This window comes from Chroicocephalus ridibundus, chromosome 1 (genome assembly GCF_963924245.1).
Source record: "Chroicocephalus ridibundus chromosome 1, bChrRid1.1, whole genome shotgun sequence".
Taxonomy (NCBI): domain Eukaryota; kingdom Metazoa; phylum Chordata; class Aves; order Charadriiformes; family Laridae; genus Chroicocephalus; species Chroicocephalus ridibundus.
This window is the reverse complement of record NC_086284.1, coordinates 130,831,766-130,852,561: the sequence shown is the minus strand read 5'-3', so window position 1 is coordinate 130,852,561 and position 20,796 is coordinate 130,831,766. Positions and strand designations below refer to the sequence as shown.

Below are 20,796 nucleotides of genomic sequence, written 5' to 3'. Positions count from 1 at the left end.
CCACGCTGCGACGGGCCTCGGAGCCACCTCCCCTCAGGCGCGAAGGGCGGGCCCGAGGGCACAGGGCGGCAGCCACCGCCCTTCGCGCCGCACTGAGCATGCGCGCTTCCCCCCTCCCCTCCGGTGAGGTCATAAAGGTGAGCGGCCGTGCCCCAACGGCCCCGGGCTTCGGGATTGGTCGGCGGCGGAGAGCCGGGTTGCGTCTTCGGGCCGCCTCATCGCCACCAGCCAATCGGAGCGCTCTGACCGGGGGAAAGCCAATGGCGGCCTGTCCCCGTTCTCCGCCTCGGGCTGCGGCTTGAGGCCGTCCCCGGGCGGTGTGACGAGGGGCAGCTCGGCCTCCGATTGGCTCCCCGACTTCGGCTCTCTTCGGGGTCGCCCGGCAATATCCGGAAGAGAGGGCCGCCTTCCCATTGGCTCCCCGACCGCGCTGCTAGGGCGGCGGCGGCGCTTTCCGATTGGGTGTCCGTTGCGCTTCGGGGAGACTCGGCTGTGCCCGTGATTGGCTACGACCCGTTACGGGCGTTTCCGTGCCGACCCCGGGATTGGTCCCGAGGCGGCTCGGGTGTTTCCGTAGGGGGCTCGAGTTGAGAGGGGGGGCTGGCGAGTGCGCCGGGCTCTTCGGCTGGCTATTCACAGAAGGTGCTTAGGGCCGTTCCGCAGCGTAGGGCGGCGACGGGCATAGGCGGCTGCGCGGCTTGGGCGCACGCACAGAGCGCAGCGGCAGGAGCCCGGCACGCAGCGGAGAGGCAGCAGCGGGGACAAAGGGACCGATCGAGCAGAAACGGGGAGGGGGGCCCGGCGGGAGGCAGCCGGCGCCGGGAGGGAGCGGCGGGAGGCTTCAGCCGGGCGGGCGAGTCCCATGTGCCTTGGGCGCCCGGGGAAGCAACAGCAACAACCGCCGCCGCCCGCGCTCTGAAGCCGGTTGAGGAGGATCCGCCGCCGCCGCCGTCATGGCCTGCGCCGCCGCCGCCGGCCGCCGCCCGCAGTGCAGCCTCGCCAGCCTGAGCCGCCGCCAGCTGCCCCTGCGGGCGCAATGAGGAGCCGCGCCGGAGCCGCCGCCTCTGCGCTGCACTGAGAAGCTCACAACGAAAGAGAGAGAAACCCAGCGAGCGAGGCCGCCCGGGCCGTCTCACCCCTACTCCGCCCGCCGCGGATCCCACCGCCCCTGCCGGATCCCCTTGCGAGCGGCCGCAACACCTCCTGTCGGCGGATCCGGGAGCTCCGAGATCCCTCCGCCGGGGGAGGAAAAATAGTCCCGTTCCCTGCCGCCTCCCTCAGAGGCGAGGGGGAAGAAGAGGAGAGGGGCGGGGGAAGGAAGAGGAGGAAGAAAAAGAAGAGAAAAAAAAAGAACAAGGAAAAAAAAAAAAGAGAAACCGGCCGACAGGATCAGAGGAGCCGGGCCGTCAGCCTCCGCCCCATGTGACTGGCGCCCAGGGAGGGGGCAGCGCGGCCTAGCACACCCCCCGCCATCGCGGCCGGGGGCAGGAGCGGGAGCGGCGCCGGGGCGGGGGGGCTGCGGACGGGGCGGAGGCGGCTCTGGGACCCACCACCGGCGCTGCCGGGAAGGATGGTTTTGTGAGGAACGGGCGGCGTGAGGAGGAGGAAAGAAAAGAAGCGGCAGCAGCAGCCGGGCGAAGAGCGCGACAGAGACCGAGAGGGGAGGGGGCTTCCCCGGGGGGTGGGGGGCAGAGGGGGGGGAGCCCGGCGTTTCATGTGGCGCGTCCCGCCCGTCTCCTCCAGCTGAGGGAGCGGCAGGCGGGCCCTCCGAGGCGGAGCGGGGGGGGGGGTTAAGGCCAGGAAGAGAAAAGAGAGAGGAGAAGAGAGGAGAGGTGGTGATCGGGGCCAGAGCGGGAGACCATGTCCGGGCGGCCCAGGACCACCTCCTTCGCGGAGAGCTGCAAGCCGGTGCAGCAGCCCTCGGCCTTCGGCAGCATGAAAGTTAGCCGTGAGTATCCTGCCGCCCTGCGCGGGGCTGTCCGTCCGTCTGTCTGTCTGTCTGGCCCTGACGGGGCTTCCCCCCCCCCCGCCCCAACTCCCCCCACCCCAACTCCCCCCACCCCCTTTTCCCTGCGCTGAGGCGGCGGGCGGGAGCCCGGCCCCGGCGGAGGCAGCTCCCTTTCTCTGTCCCCTTCCCTCCCTCCCCCTCCATTAACCTTGAATAGGCGCACGCCGCTGCTTCGTTTGGGGCCTGTTGGACAAAAAAAAAAAAAAAAAAAAAGCAAGCCCGTTGGTTTGTCCTTTTCCTCAGCCTCTGATCGCGGCCTTCTGGCTAATTAAAAAGCCTTCCCCCCCCCCCCCCCCCCCCGCCTCCTTTGTGAAGCGGATTGGGAGCTCCCAAAGCCTGTATTTCCTTCTTGTTTCCCCCCCGCCTCGAAAGGAGGAAACCAATTGCGGGCACGTAGGTACGGCCGTGACATTCACGTTCATTATGTGTTTTTTTAAGCACTGCTGGCTCTGAAGGAGAGGGCTTGGAAGATTTTTTTTTTTTTTTTTTTTTTCCATGCACCCGTAGATCGGGTGTGAGCACCTTTTTAGTCCAGCCCGTTTAAAAAAAAAAAAAAAAAAGAGGAGGGGGAGGGGGGGCTTACAAAAGGTGTTTCTAATATCCTTCAGGCTCTGGTAAAATGCTCAATAGAGGGGATAAGAAAATGGTTATTTTGACATGTGAGCCTATGGGGTAGTTATTTCAAGCTCGGCAATGCCTTTTCCAGTTTTCTGATCAGAGGAGTATTTTTAAGAATGAGGCCTGTGCTTTATTCTGCACAGGCATGTTGGAAATCGTGTTTAATATGTGCCCATCCTTCATATTCTAGCTTGTGGGATTAGCCGGTTTATGTGAATTAAAAATATGTATTAAATCTGAACAAACGCATGGTGCAAGTGGAAAAAGGCCCTGTTCTTACTCGCTAAATATTAGCTATACGTTTATAATGGGGAATTTTTTAACTCGATTGGAATATGTTCATATTAACGACTAAATGGCTCTTCCAGATTCATATTAATAGCATAGTTTTCAGAGATATGTTCCTTTTTCTTACGGAAGCGCAGGGTGGTATCTTTATGGGACCTGGAATGCTTGATATGCATTAGCCATGCAATTGATGTATTTGATACTTGCATACGGCCACACCTGACATGGCTCTGTGTGTGCATGCGTGCATATATATCATATCATATCATTTTATGCATTTCATTTCATAGCGCTGTAAGATTGTGAGCTTTTTGACAGATCAGGAATTCTGACATTTTTCTGCACTGAAATGTCTTCCACTGCGGTTGAAGCCTTGAAGAGAGCATTGGGCTCAGGGTCTGTAGTCTACCTTGTATCCGCATGATCAGCGTGCCTGCAGCGCTTCAAAAAACATGGGTGCAGTTAACCCATATTAGCAGCATAAGAGCATATGTTTGATCAAGTCCAGCACTAGCATTTATTAAGGATTTTTGATTTGTGTGGAGGAAAACTGTGGGTGACTCCATTTTAATTTATTGATTTACTTTATGCGCGTGTGGAATAGAAAGCAGGTCTTGTTGATCAGTATTTCTGTAGGTGGCCATCTGAACTAAGCTAGACCTAGACCTGTCATGCTCAGCAACTAAATTTGTCTTATTCAAGATCTCCAGCTTGATTCTTGAAAGGTCACTGATGCTCCTTTCCTGTTTATTTGAGGTCAAAGGCTAGACAGATGCTTGCCTGTGAAGAGGGTGCTAACTGATGCAGACTAACAAGTTTGCAAATATGATTCAATCCCAAGTGTATAACACTGAGGGAGAAACAAAGGCCGTAGCATAAAACACACGCACTTGTGATAACCCCCACAGTCGCTCTAGTCATGTGCTTCTGGTCCTTCTGCTCTCTGGAAAAAAATGTCAGAACAAAGCAAGAGAACCACATACAAGGACTCTGTGGGAAATGCAGCTTATATTTTCAGTTAATCCATGTAAGACAGTCCAGGAAGCTATCTTTTTTTTTTCTTTGTAAGAAAAAAATTCCTGGGTGTCCAAAACGGTTATATTTTCTGGCTGTCATGAGTTTTGGTAGCATTTTATGGCATGATGTAGCAAGTTATGGATTACTGGTGTTGAGTGCTTGGAAAAAAAAATTAAATCACTTGTGTGGTGAGTTTGCTTGGCTCTTTTATTTTGCTATATATTTACAGACTGATACTTAGTTACATTCTGAGGCCTTTTGAGTGAAAGCTGGGACAAAGGAGTCCTTGTGAGGTAGGTGAGAATTAATGGATTGGTATCTTCTGAGTTGCTTAGACATCTTTAGTAGCTCTGTCTTGGTGCAGGTATCTTTCCAAGTCATCAGGGAGCAAAACCTGACTTGTTTGATGTTGGCCTTTTTGCTTTTATTTGTAAAATATATACCATAAAATATATACCCAGAGTAGCAGTGAAATTAAATGATGAAGTCACTCTTGCTCTGATGTCTCTGCAACTATTACTGCTCCTGACTGAGCACTGCAGCAGTTATCTAGGAAGGATGGATCCAAGCAATGAGGAAAGGATTGATAAAGTAGTGGAGAAGGGCTCACCGATTCTTGTGTTACCTGGGAGGAGCAGTACTAGAACTGTATGGTGGTTGCTCTTCTCCCCAAGGTATATGGGGGAGAAAGAGTGAGCAAGAATTTTTCATTTCTTCCCTGCGTAATTTATTAGACTTAATTTCTGTGACTTTGTTCTCAGAAGTTGGTAATAAAGCCTGAGCCTTGAATGAAAGAATGGGAGATTACCAACAGCTGCTTCTCTGGCTGTTGGGAAAGATGACTTCTTGTGCATGCTGCTCTCATTGCTCGGTCATAGACGTTACAAGGGTTTTAACATCTCTGCAAGAGTAGGAACCCTGTGGCTTTCTTGTATCTCTTTCAAGCCATATCAACATCGGGAGTACCTCCTGATATCTATTTTTTGTTTCTCTATTTTTATTTTGGTGGTTTTGAAATCACTCCACCGTTCTTTCCGCCCCACTATGTGGATTTCTACGTTGAAGTAATTCTCAAGTAGGTTGTGCAGGTCCATATTGCTGGGTTTGTAGGCTTTCCCTGGACAAAAAAAGTGCGTGTGCTCCTTGATTTGAGTCTGTTCCTCAACAGGAGGGAGCTGAGCTTCCAGTTTTCCACTTGCTGATACTATCAACCTGCTGGTTACAGCATAAGAGTAGAGGTATGAGCTTGAAGCTTTCTTTGTTTTTCACCTAGTTGTTCTTGCATTGCTTCCAGATGGACATTGTTTCCCAAATGGGACAAAAATAATCCTGAAATATAAAGGGTAGTCATGCAACACATGACCAAAAATATCTGTATAAAAATAGAAGTCTCGAAGTTTGCAGTTTGAGAATTTTCATCTAATGACTATGGAATTGATTTTTTTGTTTGAATTTTTTTTTTTTCCTGAGCTTCTGGAAAATAAGTGTTTGAAGTAACACCAAGTCCTTGTAGACAGCAGTGCTTATTGTAACTGTAGCCAATTATCTTGTTGGTCTGCAGTAAATAATGTCATGGCTAACGCTTGCCATGAAGAGTTTTTTGTTCCATGTGTGAGTGTCGTGGGTCTGTAATTGTTTATGCAGAATTTGTGAACTTGGAGGGTGAGGAAGGCAATTTTATTTGCTTTAGCTAATTCTGATGTTGTACACATACTCTTGGTTGCAAAATCTAAAGGACAATCTTGTAATAATTCATTTTGGACTCTCTAGAAGAATGTTACAGTGGTGCCAAACTTGGTTTTTGTTGAAGTTTTTTGTTTCTTCTTAGACTTACTGATGTTTGTACTGTATAATCTCCCAAAAGCACAATAGCGTGGTAAACCTCTGTTGCTGTGTACTGTTCACACATGGTATTACTGCTGGCATTTGAGCGTGGTGCATCTTTTGTTAGTGTAACACCTCTTTAAGAAGTGGTTCATGAAGGATAAAGTCTGGAGTTTTGTTGCTCTGTTAGTAGCCACTCCATGAGCCAGGAGATAAAAGTTACAGCATTTTAGGTAGCATGTGGCATCTACATTTAGTTTAATACTGTGTGATGTCCAGGTAGGTGTGTAGGAAGAGCCTTGGAAAAGAGCACCCTGGGCAACTTCAGCGAGAAGGAATGAGTGGGGCTGTTGAAACTGGCAAAATGATTGAGATAATGCCACCTTCTGTTTCTCAACCCAGTTAGGGTAGGGCCCTCTCTATTGCTTTGATAGCAGTTTCTGCCTAATTGGTTTCTGAAACTGGAAGCCGCCCATCCTGCTCTCCTTGCTGGAGAGAGTAAGATCACTCCCTTCCAGAAGCCTGCTGAGCGTTATGTGTCTGGCCGTCGCTGATCCTGGCCCCGTCCAGCTTTCTGACTGCTGCCGGGTGAACAGCTTTCTTCGTGCCTAAACTTGAAAAAAAAATTGCACTGACAGGGTCAGCTAATGACCATGTGTGCTACAGTGGAAACTGTCTCATGCTGTAGTGCCCCAAAGTCATGCCTTGCAGTCTGAAAAGGAATAAAACAGCTGTCTGCTGTACTTAATTTGAACACTGACAAACTATTTTCTCTTTATTCATGTCATTAGGGGTACTTGAGCAGAAAAATAATAAAAAAGTGAGGCCTGTCAGTGGAACCTGTCAAATGATAATTTGACTGATTCTTTTATTGTCTGCCACGTCTTGTTTGTTTTCGTTTTGTGGGTTGAGTTTTTTTATTTTTTATTTTATTTTCTTTTAAGACGTATTGGGGTTTATTGTGAACCTTTTCTTCTTATCCATCACTGTTCCGCACACTTCCTCTTTGCTACACTGCTTCCTGGAGGTGATCGCCTATTGTATTATCACTTGCTTCACCTTTTGGATCTCTTATGAATATTTTAACCATCTTGTTCACCTGTTTACACAGCTGTGTAAACCCATATGGCTTATGCAGTATGCTCCTTCCCTGTGTGGATCCTGGCTCTGGAAGTTGGTATTGCTTCATTGCTTCAAGGGCCTTGTAGGTATCCCAAAGCAGTGATGGTTTATGTACTCTGATCTTTTTGATGGGGGATAAGAAAAGAATGAGTTCTTTGGCATATATTGCTGAAGACTACCCTAGAGGCTGAAGGATTTCCCTCTACTGCCCCAAGAGTTCTTTAATTTTGGTGTATTATATCCTTAAGCGCTATTTTAGGTAGAACGTTAAGGATTTTCCAACAGTGGTGTCCAGTTTGCTCACTGCAGGTCTTCATAATGTTAACAGTTTTGTGGGCTATTGCTCTTCCCTCACCCCGTGCTCTTTCTTGAACTGGATGGATGGATGATGTGAAGAAGACTCAAAGCCTACAGAGTATCTGTGTTTGCAAAAAGCCTGCAATTAAAGCTTTGTGCTGTGACCATCTCTGGCGTTTTCTGAAACAATACTAAACTTCTTAGTTATTCGAACACGTTAACTAATAATATGCAAGCTGGTTGGAGAACACTTGCAGCCTCTTGGTTCAAGCTGTTGGAGTCTTTTTGTTTTGAATGACTCAATGGGTCCTGTTTTAAATTGGAAAGTCTGTTACCTTTGGGTTTCCAGAAATTTCTGTAGACTTAAAACTTGAACATTTTTCTGGAGTTCTCTCCCTTTTGTTTCTGTAAAAAAAAAAAAAAAAAAAAGAATTAACTTTACTCTGAGGACTTTTAGTCACCATAGCTCGTGTGGGAAGTGCTAAAGTGGCTGTCTCCTGCAGAAGCTCTATGGCTGGTGTAGTTAACTTGGCTGATTTCTGAATTTAATGAGCATGAGCCCAGTGCAGCCTTGAAAGATGAGCAAAACTTTTAAAATCAAACAGCTATAAAAAGGAGCGTATTGAAAGTTTAAATGCCTCCCGAAACTGCCCTCCTCATTTTTCTTTGACCTCGGTCCATATGAAATCCAAACTTCTATCTTGTCAGTGCATCCTTCAGTAAGCTGTGCGAGTAGGTGCTCCTTTATGTATGTTGAAAATACATAGTAATAACAGCTTTTATAATCTGGCAGGAGAAGATGCTCCCTCAGACATTAAGGCTCAAACCCATAGAGTGTTGTGTGGGTCAGCCCTCCTCTCTAGGTGCAAAATAGGAACCTCCTTGGCACTTCTCATTTGATGGAGATTGTTGCCAGAGTGCTGCATACTGCCATTGGGGAAGGCGCAAGTTTGCAGGCATGATGGTCTATGCCACTTAATGCTTTTGAATTGATTTAAAGTGTAGCCATATATTGAGTGCACTGCAGCAATCTGGTCTCAAGGTGATAAGGTGTGAGACATGGTAGCAAGATACACCTCTGTGAAAAGTAGCTGCAGCATCATAATCACTCTCAGGGAAGGTGTTCCTTGTCAGTGCTGCTGTATCTCGTTAAACAGAAGCCTAAAATGAAGCTCTACCAGAAGCTTTTGCAAACTAGGTTTGGATAACCAATATAGGTAGAACTGCTTTCATCAAATCTTCAGAATCCCTCCTGCCCCTATTGGTACTGGCTTACCATGCCGTAGAGAGAGGGTCAGTTGTCTGGGTGTAGTCCCTGAGACAGTGCATGTTCGACTCGATGAATATGATCTAACAGTGCTGCTGTGTGATATTCTGTCTGTGCGGTGGGAGAGATGAGATGATTTCAAGAGAAATCTGTGTCGGAGACCTTACTGAAAGCATTTCTGTAGCGCCCTCAGAGAATTGTCAAAAATGTGGATGCCCAGAACTCATACTGCTGTGTTTCTAAAAGAAGTGGACAGAGATTATTTTTTTTTTTCTTGTATGATCCGTGCTATCAAAGAATCTTTTTCATTAGGTGCCCTTGCCACAGATGACTTGTCCGTTGTTTGGAAAAGGAAATAAAGCAAAGCAGTTCATTCTGTGCTTTCACCTCTTGCAGACTGGAAGTAGATCTAAGCATTTAAGGCAATTTGTGTTCTCACCCTAGTCTGTCTTATAATGGAATAAAGGAAAGTGGTAAAGTATCTTGTCAGTGTCAAGCACTGAGGGTTTTTTAAATAAAAGTCATACAGCAACAGCTTCTTCTGAAGGGATGGCAACAGTCCTTGCCTAGAGCATTGCCACTTCTCCATAGCAGCAGACGACCCAGTATTTTCTGTTTTAATCTCAAGAGCTGATGCAGTTTTTGGTATCAGTACCAGTGCTTCCTGCACATGCACTTGATGAGTTGATATTAACCGGGTGAAAGTGAGTTTCCAAGTATCTTCCAAGTAATTAATTTCTTCATTATTTGCTAGGTTTCCGTGTCAGTAATGTGGAGTCAATTTAGCTGAAGGAATAGCACTGTGGGGTTGCAGAGGGCCTTGGTGCCTGCCACAGAAAACTATCTTTAGCTTGCTTGTAACTAAGAGCTCACAGCTAATAAAAATATAGTTTCATAATTTCATAATAGATCTGAATATGGCTGAGTGTCTCTTGCTTTGTAGGTTACAATGATCAATGTAGTCATGTTGAAAGTAGTGAACGAATGTTCTGCTGCTATTATAATAAGGTTGAGTTGAATTATTTGGAGATAGCTGCTAGTATTTTTCCTTTGTTTAGGTAGCTTCTGTTGATTTTGAGTCTGGAAAGTGTCTCTTAAACATAACGTGTGACAGAAATGTGTAGCGGTGTAGTTACATTGCTTGATGTGTCTCTTCAGGCAGCTGGATTTGAAGAAATCTGTTAGTAGGCCAAGTGCCTGACAGTAGGTGATCATAATAAGACCTGCTGATCCGAAGAGAAAGTGAAGATGTTCCTGATTGATACCGCTGGATAAGTAAATGCTATAGAGAGTGTATGGGCCTTGGGAATACTGTGCTGTTGTGCATGCATAAAGGTAAGTGTTTGAGTGGAGCAGCAAAAGTTGCCGCTGGCTTTTGGATCAGAGCACTTAGAAGGAGAGAAGTTGGGTGTTGGCTCTGAAGTTGTAACCAGAAGGGAAGCAGCAGCTGAATTTTTCCAACCCAGGCAGACTTCTTACAGCCATAACTGTAGAATGTTGTCTGTTTTGACTTTTTTAGTAGGAATATAATTCTTGTCAGCTACAAGCCCTGTAGTTCAAAGAAGTATCTTTTGTCAGGAATGCAGGCAATTGTTTAATTTTCAGACAGGCCAAGAATATGTTTTGCAGAAAGATAAACTAAAATGTGACTGTTGCTGCAAAGAAGAATTTGATTTTTCTTGCAGTGTAGAAAGAGGAAAGACTATTTAGTCACAGTTGATAGCACCAATCTGTTTGGTTTTCTTGATTCAGAAAACAGTTGCAAACAGTTACATAGAACCTACATTATTATTTGTATCCCATCTCTCATGTGCTTCATTTGTCTTAAGTGTATATTAAATTAAAAAAAAACTAACACAATGAATTGACCTGTATGAGTGCGTTTCCTTGAGGGAGGAAGGGGACACAAATTCATCAGCCTAAATAAATGAATATTTGGTTGTTGGCCAAGTAAACATGAATCATTTGGCACAGATCTGTATCCCTGTGAATGAAGTCCATAGCCATAAGTGAATTTCCCCACGTTTGTGGGAGGTTGAGTATCAGCATCAGAAATAATGTTTCGTGCCTTGCTGAGAGAATAGAAGCTTTCTGGCAAAGCATACGTTTTGCAGGTGAGTAGATGTAAGGGTTCTGGAATGCTTTTTATATATATGTGTATATACACAATTGCTCAACTGAAACCTACAGAAGCGGAAAGTAACATTGTCCTTGAGAAGATCATATCTGTTGACCATTTAACTTCTAATCTTCCAGTCTTACTCATGATTGTATCTACTGGCTTGGGAGACACAAGTTTGTATAGTGTAATGCAGTGTAGTAGATGCAAGTTAATGGGTTTTTTGCGTTCCTCAGAGAATAGAGAAACCTTACTAATCAAATTTCAGTTTTAGAGACTTTGAAATAGGTTTACAAAAATTGTTAATTTTGGATTATGTGTTTTAGTAACTACAGCGCACTGCAGAGTTGATTTGAGTCTTGGGGAAATGTTTTAAAGGCCCATGGAAAGCTAGGTGGTTTTTTTTTTCCGTTTGTCTGTTTTTGGTTTCTAGTGGATCAACTAGTGAAGGTACTAGAGACAAAAGCATGAGGTTTGCGCACAGCGGGAGAACTTTACTATTCCAGAAATTTTGAGCCCGAACTTCAGATGATATCTGTCAGTGGAAGGGCAGGGAGATCTTTGATTGCAACTCCTGGAAGGGAAGGTACTGGACTTTTTAGATTGAGCTCAACTTTGAGGTTGCTGTTCCTTGATCAGTGCAGTAGGCATGAGTTCGTTTGGGGTTATGTATAGATTTTTATTATGCAAATGACATGGGGATGGCTGTTGAGTGTATTTTTTGAATTCTTTACGTGCCTGAGTAATAAAGCTCACCAGCAAATTCTCTGAATATCATTCAGTTGGAGTGTGTTTTAGAAATCTAGTTGGCTTAGCAGAAGATCTTCATAGGGTAATGAATACGACCAAACCTGCAAGTCTCTTCTATTTCATGGTAGACTCAACTTCAATAGACCAAAGCTTCTCTTCGGATGGAGTTACTAGCTTTCAGTGTCCGTGGAAGCTGACAAGGACATGACTGGGACCTGTGACAACAAAAGAATGGCAGCTGTTTTCCCAGGTGGCACATTTGAAATGCCTGTGGGATTTTGCAGACAGGTATAGATGTTTATGATGCAACAAACAACAAGTTCTGTGTCGTGTCAATGCTTTGGCTTTATGCTGTGGCCTGTGGTTTTCTTTTTTTTTTTTTTAATAATACACTGGATTATTTTTTCACTGCTAATGTTTGAGTAGTTCATGATTGACTGTAAATTTTGATTATAGTGGGTCAACTCTAAAAGGGAGTAGTGCAGAGATGTTTATGCTATATCCATAACTCATTATAATACTTCAGAAATAGTCATATTGAGACAAGGACGCTGACCACATTTCAAAATACCTGGTGAAAGCCTAATTTTCATTCTTACCTGGTGGCGTAATTACAAAATGTAAATTTCTTCTAGAGTTACTTTAGAACATGTAGTAGCTACATATACCTATTAGTTTATTTGGATGTTGTGGGGGTATTGTTTTGTGTGGGGTTTTTTTTTTATTATGTCCTTTGGTTTGTGGTTGGCTTTGTTTTTTTGGTTTTCATTTGTTTTGGGTTGGGCTTTTTTTTTTTTTAAGAGCAGCTGGAATCGGGAAGGGGTTCCTGGCAGACCAGGTCAAAATCGGTAGACTCCATATGAGAACAAATCATGATAAACTGTTCTCTAGCAGCTCCTTTTACTCTACTACTTTTTTACATGTATTTTTGAGTGTGGAGAGAAACACACATGTGCATTGTCAGAAATATGATACAGAGGGGAGGAGATGATCTAGGTTTCAGAGATCTGGAATTTAAACCTAGACCATGTGTGAAGGCTTTGCTTTAGAGCTGCTGCTTTAAAGCCTTTACAGACTGCTTTAAAATCTTCTGCCAGATCTGGGTTGACTTAATTACATTTCTGCAGACCGAACTTGGGAGTAATGTTTTAATACTTGAACAATAATTGTTTTGTCAGAAATAGCAAACCTGTTTCTCATTTGACTTCACATGATACGTTCTGTGACTTGGTAATGTCCTATCCCACTAGCATTAACATTTAATTTTGATGCTGCTGAGGGAGCTCTGAAAGAAGCTGCATTGCAACCTAATCGCGGATTCTATCACTCCAAATGCCTTTTTCCTTTTGAATGTTGTGACTATGGGAGACTTCTCTCCTGGTTGCCGATTTTGCATTTAGGTTGACAGCAAGCCAAGAGCATACTGGTAAGGTGGGAAATAGAATTTCTGACTTTGATGAATTGTCAAGATTTTTGTGTGTATGTGGCTATAAAATTAAGTATTTTTAAAACTCATAAGAGGTTACTTTTCAGGTAAGGACATAGTTGCTGTGTGACTTTGAATGTAAATAGTCTTATTTTAATGAGGTTAAAAGTTGTTGGCATAGGGGGAGACTTGAGACACACTTAGAAGTTTTGCAAGTGTTTGCAGCACTACTTAGTGAACCTATAACAATCTGTACTGAATGCTGGGATTCAATACTCATGGATTTTTTCAGGATGTTATTACAAAAAAACCAAACACCACCACCACCACAACCCCCCAAACCAGTTATAACCCTATACCTGTAGTAGGTGTACATCTGTCCCTTTTTTTCAGTAAATTATAGTCTCTCTGTCACTTCTTTTGGCTAGGTAGTTCAAGTATTACATTAAACCATTCTTACTCTAGCGTGGCTATGACTAATATATGGAAAAAGCATGGAGATCTGACTATGCTGTTGATATTTCAAGTTAGGTTTCTGCTAATTTAGTATATACTGTCACAGAAATGCTGCGAACCTGTGGCCTCTTCTGTTTTGAATTTTGGGTAGGTTGATTTTGCACCTTAATAATGTGTAAGTACAAAAGTTTATATTTACTTTCAAAGCTGCTCATGGTAATCTTTTTTGAGTATCTGGGAAGACTGGTAATGTGTAGGTTTTAACTTGGTTATTTTGGCTGGTCACGCTTACTGTGCAGCCTAGTGTCTTCTGTACTGTGGCACTTTCACCTCTCCCAGCATTCCTGTGTATTGCTGTGCCTCCAGCAAAGTCCAAAAGTCATGGTGCACTGGGCTTTTCTGCTGCATGGATTCATCCGCAGGGGTGAGCAGCCCTCACCTAGTACTTTGCAGGTATGCCTTGAGTCTGTGTGAATGGAGTAAGCAATTCTGGCAGGGGAAAAACAAAGGGGTAGTAGGAGTGGCATCTCTGTCTAGTGTGCTAGTATGCCAAATATTTTTCTGGGAATATTAGTAGTCCATTAAATTGTAGAACTGATGCAGGGTGTTTATGCAGTAAGGAGAACAAAGTGTCAACACCAAGGACTAGACTGTCTAGAAGACTACTGTATTACAGGGTATTACATTTTTGCTTTGAGACTATAGATGCAGTTTTTTATGACTGCAGTATATTTGAAAGACCTGTTATTTCTAAGTATAGTAGAGAACAAAGGCAAGTATTTCTAAAAATTCAGATAATGTCCCTGATTTTTTCAAGAAAAATAGTTAACCAAGGGGTGGGGAATTTGTCTGCAGATGAAGAGGAATAATGAGCTTTCATCTGAAGACCGCAGGTGTTACTGAACTCCTGGAGATTTGTTTGTTGAAATCCCTTGAATTGCTCTGGGCATCTCTTGTGCTGTTTTACTTTGATTTCTCATTCTGTCTATATTGATATGAAACCCACTCGAAAAGCATGCATTGACTGAGGTATTGATTACTTGTCCACTGTTGTTTCTTACCACTTTCTTCAGCCTTACTGTATGGAATTATTCTGTATGTAGAATCAGCTCTGCCATATTTATTACTAGTTTTTGTGCTTGCGTGGGAGGTAAGTCATTAAACATTAAATATACAACTACGTCATAGTATCCTTCCCCCATTTTTAAATGAAAATGCAAAGAGCTAATGCAGTAATACTAGTATTCCACCAGATTTGTAAATTATATGTGAAATGTTCTTTGTAAAATGTACCTCTCTCAGTGTCCTGAAATAGACTATATAATGTATAACTCTTCAAATGGTGTGAAAAATGGAGCTGAACTATAGTGACATATTGGAAGTTGGATGATCTGACGTGAGAGTCGGTGCTGCTACTGAAAGTTGAAGAGTGTATTTTCTTCTGTAGAATACAGGAAGGTAGGCTGGTGCAGTTATGAATCACTTCTGCTTCATCTTGGCATGGTATTAAGAAAAAAATATTCCTTTGTGCTAGTAAAAGAGAAATAGCTGAAATCCTCTAGAAGTTATTCAAAACTGCCCTTTTTAAAAAAATACTGTACTCTTCAGATTCTTACAAACTGACCCACCCCGTGGCGGTTCTTTGAAGAAAAGGATATGTAGACCACATAACTGAAACCTCTTAAAAGGAGATCAGCCATGGAACGTGCTGGTAAATGGAGTCAACTGTGTGGCATGAAAGTGCTTGTCTGAAAACACATAATCCACTAAGAACTTCAAATGAGTACTTTTATGGAATGCTGTTAATTTTTTCCTTCAATAACTCAGTCACAGCATCATTTTCATTTTTTTGGGGTTTATGCAGCTGAGAGCTCTTTGTTCCCATAAAATGATATTGGACACAGGCAACAAGATGCAGTGCTGGAGAACAATGTAATTTATCGTTAGGTAAAGCTACTGAATGTGCTTAAAATATATGGCATATGTGTATGTATAATTTAAAGTGTATATCTGTATGCATACCTCCTGTTAATTGCTGTGGTTTTATTCTTTGGGTATTTGCTTACAGCTGCTCTTGAAGACAGGAAAATGCATGAGGCAGTGCCTTGATCTGACCCAGTACGTCTATTATTACAGATGAAATGTCTTTATATTGTCTGTCCTCACCTTCACACTGTTAACTATTTTATATATCCTGGCAGAAACTCAGGCTTTTGTTTGTCTAAGAAGGTCTGCAGCCATTCTAAAATAAATGTTCCTTTGAAGTTAGTGAGTACTTATGGTCAAACCAGAAGGATAGGTAAAGGGAGTTCTGCAGAGTGTTCTTAAAGGTAGTAGTAAGTTTTTTGCATGTGATCTGAGTAAACTTTTCTAGATTGCATTCCTTTCAGAGGTGTTCCAAGGACTAAAGAACATGTGTTCAAAATGATCTTGACAAAGCAGTGGTACCTAAGTAGGCTGAAACTTAGAAGTGGCAGGTGTAGCCTGTTAGTCTTTAGTAAGACTTGTCTGTGCATACAACAGGGTGGGGGATAACTGGGAAGGCTGGAGAAATGCAGAGAAGAATCTGGAGTTAGCTGTTTGCACAGAATCAACTGATGTTGCAGAACTAGCAAATTTTTTACTGAATGAATGAATACTGAATGTAATTCCTGTATTAACAGGAATGTAATGTAAAATACATGACGTTAGCCTTCTCACTTCTTGACATGCTAATAAATCTAAGTTAAAGGGCAGCACCTAGTTTTGGTATTGTGCTGGGAGCAGAGTAGCTGCAGGCAAAGTGGAATGGTTAGAGATCTAGAAAATGTGCTCTAAGGGAAAGCTGAAAGCACTTTGGATGATTTATTTTAGGGGTTGAAGGGAGATTTCTTTTGATAATGTTCTCTCAATATGCTAAAGATAGCTGGAAAGAAAAAACTAAGCCGTTGTCTTCTCCGCTGGAGATTTGATAATTTGTGAATTTAAATTGCAGCAAACATGCTTTAAGTTAGTTGAGTCAACTTGTAAGAACAACGAGGGCACTGGAATAAGTTAGGAAAGCTGTCAGATTCCCAGCAGTGGTCGTTGTAAAAATGAAGACGTTTACCAGGTAGTTCATATATAGAAGCTCAGAGAGGTTTTAATTAAGACAGCATGGGGTCCCTTATGCTATTATTTTCTGCCATTCTGGTTATTTCTGCATTGTCTTAGGATGAATTTCAGTTAGAGCACGCTGATCCTGTTCCTTCTCTGCTTGGGATGAAGTAGCCTTGTGCTACTGGCAGCTTGCTGGCAGTTACTGGATGTGAAGATGAGGATCTGTGAAATTGGCCACAGCTTTAATACTTAAAGGCTAGATAGATCATCTTAGAGCGGTTAGCTTCAGTCTGGGTGCGTATGCAATGGCTTGTCCTAGCCTTGGCACGTAGCTCTAATTTTGACAGAATCATTGAATAGTTTGGGTTGGAAGGGACCTTTAAAGGTCATCTAGTCCAACTCCCCCCTGCAATAAGCAGGAACATCTCCAACTAGATCAGGTTGCTCAGAGCCCTGTCCAATCTGACCTTGAATGTATCCAGGTGCATTTACCGCTTCTTTGGGCAATCTGTTCCAGTGTTTCACCACCCTCAGCATAAAAAATTTCTTCCTTACATCTAGTCTGAAAGAACTTCCTTAGCCTTGGAGTTTAGGTAAATATACTATATTTAGAAAAGCTTAGTATGGTTGAGGAGTCTGTATTTTTTGTTAGAGGTTTACATCAGCTCTGAATTTTGTTTTTTTGATGTAAGTGCTGTTCAGATGAAAGCTTGCTCTAGTTTGGTAGTCTTGTACTGCAGTTGAGAACGACAGACTTTCTTTGGGGGATCTCTAGAGCTTGCTTCATGTGAGTCCTGAGAAAAACAATGCTTTCCTTCAATTTTTGATCCTGTGGTTCTTACTTCAACACAAAAGAATTTGGCGCAAGTGAAGAAGTGCTCAGAGCTTCAAACGTAGACCAGGACCATATTGCGGTAGCTGTGTAAGTACCAAGCTTATGACAGGGGGCATCTGCCCAAAAGAACTTACAGTATAAGTAAATTATTTTGGTGTATAATGCCAGTGCGTGAAGAATATTAATTCCTTAATACATAGCTGTCTATTCACAGTGGTCACTTTAGTTTTTATTTAATAAATGGGCAAGTGTCTGAAGACTATGTTTAGAAACCAGATGTTGCATAGCATATGAGCCAAGAAAGTAAGTAAATTCTTGGTCTTGTACATCTATGGAATGTAGACAGATACATTCTTTTTATTTTATTAGTGCTGTGGTTCAAAGGTCAAAGTTTTGATGTGGGCTTTGAAAATCAAAGCATTGCCTTTTGTCACTTCTTTATTCTTCAATTTTTTTAGGGATTTTAATTGACTTATACCTAGCTTTTTGACATACAAGTGAGAGGGATGTGTGAAACTGTTGAGTCTACACTTCTCACAGGCAAAACTATAAAAATACTTAAGAGCAAAAATGATCATCTGTACTGGTACGTGGTTTCCCATTTGGTGTGGAAAATTTTACTAGAACTAAACAAATGCTGCTTTTTCTGTGCCTCTCAAAGCTACAGTCTTATTTGGTGTATATGCGAGGTTACTGTGGAAGGCTGGAATCCTTAATTACTGTCAATGTAACTTTTAAAATTGTATTTTGGTTTTGTAAAATTCTGTTGATGCCTTCGTTCCATATTCCAAGTGTTTTTTGAATATGCAGTAATAGATAGATATCAAATTAATTTCTTTTTCCTTCTAATCTGCTGAAATGAGAGAGAAGAAATGGTAACACTGAAGCCTTGTGCCAAAGTCCTTCTAAGGTACAGTAGTAGCCCAGAATGCCTTTTATTTGTTCCCTTTTAAGTCTTTGGCTGATGAAAGGATTAGACCGTTAGCTGTAAGAGAAGCTCTTGCTGGAGACTGTCGTACTTCATTTCTAGGCAGTGCTTTGCTTAAGGCTGTACTTAGTGTTTGCTCTGACTTTCACGTGCACAAAATAGTCCATCTCTTAGATGGCTTAGACTGCCGAGGCGTACAGTTCTTTTTTTGTCTGCAGCTGTCCTCTGAATGATGGAAGAGTTTACAACTTAAGTATTGTGGAAAACTTGTTCCTCTTCCATGTTGATAGCTGTGAGAGACTGCGGCGCTTCTGTTGACATTCTTCAACTTCAATGCTATGACGATGACAAGAAGTCACAGAATAATCTGGCATCAGAAACGGCTGCTAGGAAAGAAGTAGAGCCTAGCTGAGTGGTCTTTTTTGCTTATTGGAATCATTCAGATGAATTGAGTTTTCTGAAAATGGATATGGCTTTAAAATAAATAATAACAAAAAAAAAATCCCCTCTCTTCCCTGAGCTTGTTTATGATTTCAGGATGTATTGGATAAGTATGAAACAGTTGGTACGCTAACTGAAATTGTAAGTTAATGCAGTTCTTATTGAAGTAACTTTCTCATGGAGAAGAAAATTTGGAGAGAAATACTTGTTGCTTTTCATCCAGACTTGTCAAAATATTAATAACTTCTCTTCACATATAAATGGTCACATCTCACTTTCTTGCTCCTTTACCTTTGTTGTAGTCAGTATTTGTGCTTGAAACCGCATGGAACCACAGCTCTTGGATGCAGTTGTCTCTGTGAAATGTTGTGTTTATTGTTTGTAATGCCAGAGTTTAGCTGATGTTAGACTCACAGGGTTTTTTGTGAGTTTCAGTTTTATGCAAATATGTTCTACAAATATAAAAATCTTTTTTGAGATAAAAGAGTAATTGGAATGGCAAACTTGTAAATGGGTCTGGTTTAAAGAACGCAGCGATGCACCTTTCGATTAAAAAAGAAAGCAAGGATAATTTGAAATTTCAGATCCTACTAATGTCTTAAGTTGTTGTTTTTTTGTTTTTTTGTTTTTTTTTTTTTTTAAATGTTTCAGAACTTTTTTGATCCTGGCTTTTGGATCTCTTTAGGAGGTGGTGGTAGGAGTATATGCAAATGGACTAAGTTTCCAGATTTGGACTAAAATTGATGTGCAGATCAGTGGTTCCAGCTGGGAAGTTTTTAATTAAGCATGCTAATTAAGTCATGCAGTATACCCAAAAGCACTGCTTGGTTATAGGGGAGAAGAACATTTGCCTGGACTGTGACTGAAGGAGAAATACTTGATTGTACCAACCTTCAGACTCCTGCCAGTAAGAAGTGAATGTGAAGTCTAAAGTCATTCGAGAAAATCTGAGTAACAGCAGTAAAATTTATACTCTTCTCATTTAAGTGCATCTTGCCTTTTCTATTCTTAAAAACTCTTTAATGTGGGACAAATTCTTACTTTGACTAATACAAGAGTAGAATAATGTACAGGAATATTTCAGTGGCCATGAATAAAGTGTCTTAGAAATAGCATGCTGTAATGTGGAGGGGTCATATGTTGAAAGCCTATCGTTTGGAAACGTGCAGAGACAAGGTTTTGCACAGGGATGTCGGTGTGACTGGGACATCTGAACAATATAGGTGTAAATGTAGTAAGTGATTCTGGGTAGTGAAGACAGGGAAAGGAGCAGAGTCGTGGTTGCTGCTGCTGAGGCTATGTGTGGAGTACTGCACGCTCCTCTGATCACTTGGTCTCCACGAAAGGGGAATTCAGGCTGAAGCATAAGCCAGGATTATCATGGGAAAGGTAAACCTGGAAGTGAAACTGATGATATTTGTCTTAACTTCAGCAAAATAGTCAGGGAAGATGTTGATTGTATTTTTTTTTTCCCTCTGGTAAATACTTGGAGGGCAGAGTGAGCAAACATTAGTTTAATTAAGTACAATGCTTGTGTAAAAGCAAGGACACTGAAGTTATAAAAGGATGTATTTTCTGTCTTAAATCTTAAATATTTCTATTTTCTCTCCTCCCCACCCAAAGGAAAAGATATTTTTAGAATAGCTTTCCTCAGGAAAAGGTAAGCACCTTAAGGACTTACCTTGGTTGAGTACACACTCAGGATTGTACACAATATAGTTTCCTTCAGTAGGAAGAAGTTAGGCTTGGGAACCTAAGGTATCCTTTCCATTTTTCTGCTTATTATATATTCTGCTTTCTCATGTGAGAAGTTAAAGCTGAGAGGCTTTCATGATTTTAAAACACTGCCAACAAAACCCTCAAAAAAACTAACTTCAGCCATGCTGAGAGGGGTGTTCTGGCATATATGGAGACGTCCTTTGTTGTGGCTTGAAGAGAATGCCTTGGTTGCTCTTGTTAAAGAATAGTTATGTGCCTTCATCCAGACCACTAAAGTGGCTGGAATAAAGCTAAAATGAATAAATAGAAACATACTAATTTAGCTGTTCATGAATGCATATGGAACGTTTCTTTGTGGCTAGTAGTAACTAGAACAGCCGTGTAGCTTTATCAGATGTTGAGTTGTCTTGACTTGCATTGGGTTTAGGAACTTCTATACCAGCAGACTTGTTTTCCATCTTGTCTCCTGTTAAGATTTGAGACTGGTGCAAAAAAGAATTTTGTCTAGATGGTGACATCGACTTTATTCCTGAATGTTTTCTGTGAGGAGAAAAGTAGTAAAAGAAACTCTGCCCTGTATTGAATTTGTCCCAAGTTTTCTAC

At 42.5% G+C, this 20,796-nt stretch overlaps 1 protein-coding gene across 2 annotated transcripts in view; it reads left to right on the top strand.

Annotated features, from left to right (window-relative positions):
• Positions 1 to 529: 529 nt before the first annotated feature.
• GSK3B (glycogen synthase kinase 3 beta) overlaps positions 530 to 20,796 on the top strand; it is a 153,474-nt gene continuing 133,207 nt past the window's right edge. Inside the window, exon 1 of one of the 2 annotated variants that reach the window (XM_063351972.1) lies at positions 530 to 1,948. In XM_063351972.1, the coding sequence (XP_063208042.1) occupies positions 1,861 to 1,948 (88 nt within the window). In that variant the 5' untranslated portion in view covers positions 530 to 1,860. The remainder of the gene's footprint in view (positions 1,949 to 20,796) is intronic. The other variant, XM_063351982.1, reaches the window with a different exon arrangement.